Source organism: Camellia sinensis, chromosome 10 (assembly GCF_055761805.1).
Source record: "Camellia sinensis isolate YWXY chromosome 10, ASM5576180v1, whole genome shotgun sequence".
NCBI classification, from domain to species: domain Eukaryota; kingdom Viridiplantae; phylum Streptophyta; class Magnoliopsida; order Ericales; family Theaceae; genus Camellia; species Camellia sinensis.
Window position 1 is genome coordinate 160,209,369 of NC_138970.1, and position 3,688 is coordinate 160,213,056.

The window sequence follows — 3,688 nt, forward strand, 5'->3', positions numbered from 1 at the left end:
AGTAGTAGTAAATCTCAATTCTACGAAGCTCCCCTTGGATACAGCATTGAAGACGTTCGTCCCAACGGTGGAATCAAGAAATTCAGATCTGCTGCATACTCCAACGTAAGTTTCTGGTTGATGGTAATAATACTTGCCTGTGATTGGAATTCCTTGTGACAATAATAATTGAAGAATTATTGCTAACATCGTGATTTTATTTTTTTTCTTCCATGTGCAGTGCGCTCGCAAACCATCCTGATATCGCTTAAGTTGGTTTCCCCATCACGTCATTTGGCGTGGTGTTAAATAATATTGCTGCTTTAGTTTTAATCCCTTGTCTCCTTTTCTTCTTCAATCGACCACTTTTTTGTTTGCTCTCTCTTTGTGGCTCTAATCATTTTGTTCAGTCAACATGGCTTTGGCAGTCTCTGCAATTGGTTTTGAGGGTTATGAAAAGAGGCTTGAAATTTCCTTTTTTGAGCCCAGCATATTTGCTGATCCTGAAGGAAGGGGCCTTCGTTCTCTTTCCAAATCTCAGTTGGATGAAATACTTGAACCTGCTGAGTGCACTATTGTTTCTTCACTTTCAAATGACCTTGTCGACTCTTATGTTCTGTCTGAGTCGAGCCTCTTTGTTTATCCTTACAAGTTCATTATCAAAACATGTGGGACGACAAAGTTGCTTCTTTCAATCCCGCCTATCCTGAAGTTGGCTGGTACTCTTTCCCTCACTGTACGATCAGTGATATATACCCGAGGGAGCTTCAATTTTCCTGCAGCTCAGTCATTTCCTCATCGTAGCTTCTCAGAAGAAGTTGCAGTTCTTGATAGCTATTTTGGGAAGCTTGGTTCAGGTGGTGATGCTTATGTTATGGGCAGCTTTGACAAACAGCAGAAATGGCACGTCTACTCAGCTTCTGCTGAATCGGTGTACTGCTGTGAACCTGTTTACACGGTGGAAATGTGTATGACTGGTTTGGACAAGGAGTTGGCTTCTGTCTTCTACAAAAATCAATCCGGCTCTGCTGCTGTCATGACCTATTCCTCTGGTATAAGAAAGATTCTTCCAGATTCTCAAATATGCGATTTTGATTTTGATCCCTGCGGTTATTCCATGAATTCCATTGAAGGAGCTGCAATTTCAACCATTCATGTTACACCGGAGGATGGTTTCAGTTATGCAAGCTTTGAAACGGTTGGATATGATCTGAAAGTTGTGAAACTTGACCATCTGGTGGAGAGAGCATTGGCATGTTTTCTTCCAAGTGAATTCTCTGTAGCTGTGCATGCTGATGTTGGGATGAAGTCACTAGTGGAGCAGACGTGTTTGCTTGGTGTGAAGGGCTACTGCCTCGGAGATGTGAGTTATGAAGAGCTTGGAATGGGTGGTTCAATTGTGTATCAGAAGTTTGTCAAGATTGTTGGCTGTGGATCTCCTAGATCTATTCTGAAGGGTGGTTGGAAAGACGAAGATGAAGAAGAAAAGGAGTAGTTTTTCAAGGGTTATGTTATCTACCTATATGCTTTCTTTATCTACAAAAAAATAAGTGTTCTTAGGAGTAAGCAGTATTCTCTGCTATGTTGTCAATTATGTGTTTTTTCAATTTAAATAAGTTGGATTTTAGATTTGATTTCTTTCCAGTTGTGCTTGTTGCGGTTCGATGATCTGTGGTTTTAGTTGACTATCTGGTATTTATAAGAGAAACTTATTAATATGAATATGTTTTTTGTGCATGATGAATTTCTTTTTATTTTTTTTTGTTTGTTTTTGTTATTCAACTTATCATTGATGTGCTTTGGCAACCCAGTAAAAAGCTAGCTTAGCTTTTTACTTATTTTGAGTCATATTATTTTTTATATTTTTTATTCATAAAAAGACAATAGATTAAAAAAAATCAAAAAATCAAATTTTTACCAACTTTTCAAAACGTCACTTTGTTTTTTGATTGGATTCTAGACTTACCAGATGGGGCTATGAAGAAGTATTGTTTAGCCAAATCTTTAGGGTTCTACTGTAGTTTGTGTTTGTTGTGCGTATTTTTACCATTATGAGATGGTGAGCCGCGCAATGTTGGTTTGTTTTGAACGCTTGGAGCCTCTAAACCCAATAGATCAAATGTTTTGGCTCATGATTCTTTTGAAGCATGCAGCATCTCAAATATTTGTCCCTCACAATCAATCATACGAAAATCAGGGAGAAATCTTGAAATATTTGAGAGGCTTCCGTGTTTGTCCAATTTTTTTGAAGAGATAAGAACCCGTGATTAGCACTTTTTTGTTTTTGTTTTTGTTTTGACTACAATGGTTTTTACTAGTAGCTGAATTAACGTTAGCCTAACCCATATATCATCATCACTGCAGTGAGTACTTTATTTTATTTTATTTTTTAATTTAATTAAATTTTTTGGATAATAAAATATGATATGAAATTGGATACAAGGATTCCGAGACATGCACATACTTGCAATGCCTGAAGATAAGGTATATTGTTCATGTGCTGTGAGACCTAAAAGATCTGATAAATGTAGTGGGAAAGGATCAAGAAGAGAGATTTTGATGTAGCTTTAAGGAGACATGCTGCTGATCTGATACAGTTTTTGAAATGCACTAAGATTGTACTGTTGTTGTCGCTGCATGTACGTCTGTATGCTAAAGAATTCAGGCTTACTCAAAACATTTTAAATTTTTTTTTAGATGGGACTTACTCAAATCAGTGAAGAGTTTGTTTGATTGGACGAATTATAACTTAAGATTGAAATTATTAATTCATGAGTATAACAATTGTTTTTTTTTTGTTGTAATTTTGATTATCCTGATTATGCTTGTTTGGCATGTGCTACATCGTCTCTCTATTATATCATTTCAACTTAACTTATATTTTACGTTTTTTCGTAAAAAAGTATACTAATCCAGCACTTACCAAACAATTCCTAATTTTACGGATTGTTAATCCCTTTACTATTAATTCTACTAATCAAACATGGCATAAATATATTGTTGTATCCTTTATAAATAACAAATAATGTTAGGAATAATAACAAATATATAAGTGAGTCACAAAATCCAAATGCAAGTCTTGTGTCTTGATTTAATTAGTTAGTATGCTTGCTGATATAATTGTTAGACTAACTAAATACATACTGTTAAGTATTTTAGCTACATCCTGTTAAGTATTTTAGCTACTTTTACTAGATAAATTTAGCTAGTTAAAACTCACTAGCAAAATATTAAAAAAATAAAGAAAATTTTATTCATACATAAAATTAATAAAAAAAATTTACAAAAATAATATGGTAATACCATTATTATAAATAAATATATTTTTAATAATTTTTATTTTAAAGTGAATGATTTATAATAAGCCACATTATTATGTATAAATATTTTATTTATCATTACTAAGAAATTAATTCTTTCCTCAATCTCATCCCCTCTTTGCCTCGTCATTTTTTTGGGTCTTTTCTTGAAACTTATTAATTAATTAAATAATAATAATAATGATTAGTAAAAAATAACTAGCTAAATAGAGTAATATTGTAGTGCATGCTAGTTTTTTTTATTTTATTCTTTTATCGGCGAAAGTCAATAGTTAGTTGTTAAATTAACATATCTAAATAGTTGAAACTCTCACTTATACACCTTGAAAAAAAATCTTACCCTCCCACTCTACTCCTAAAAGTGGAATCCGAGACCTCTCCTTAGGAGA

At 33.6% G+C, this 3,688-nt stretch overlaps 1 protein-coding gene across 1 annotated transcript; it reads left to right on the forward strand.

The window, feature by feature from the left end:
• Window positions 1–226: 226 nt before the first annotated feature.
• On the forward strand, window positions 227–1,701 carry LOC114282610 (S-adenosylmethionine decarboxylase proenzyme). The gene has a single exon (XM_028225315.2). The coding sequence runs from the start codon at window positions 395–397 to the stop codon at window positions 1,472–1,474; it is 1,080 nt and encodes a 359-aa protein (XP_028081116.2). The 5' UTR covers window positions 227–394; the 3' UTR covers window positions 1,475–1,701.
• The last annotated feature ends 1,987 nt before the right edge of the window (window positions 1,702–3,688 follow it).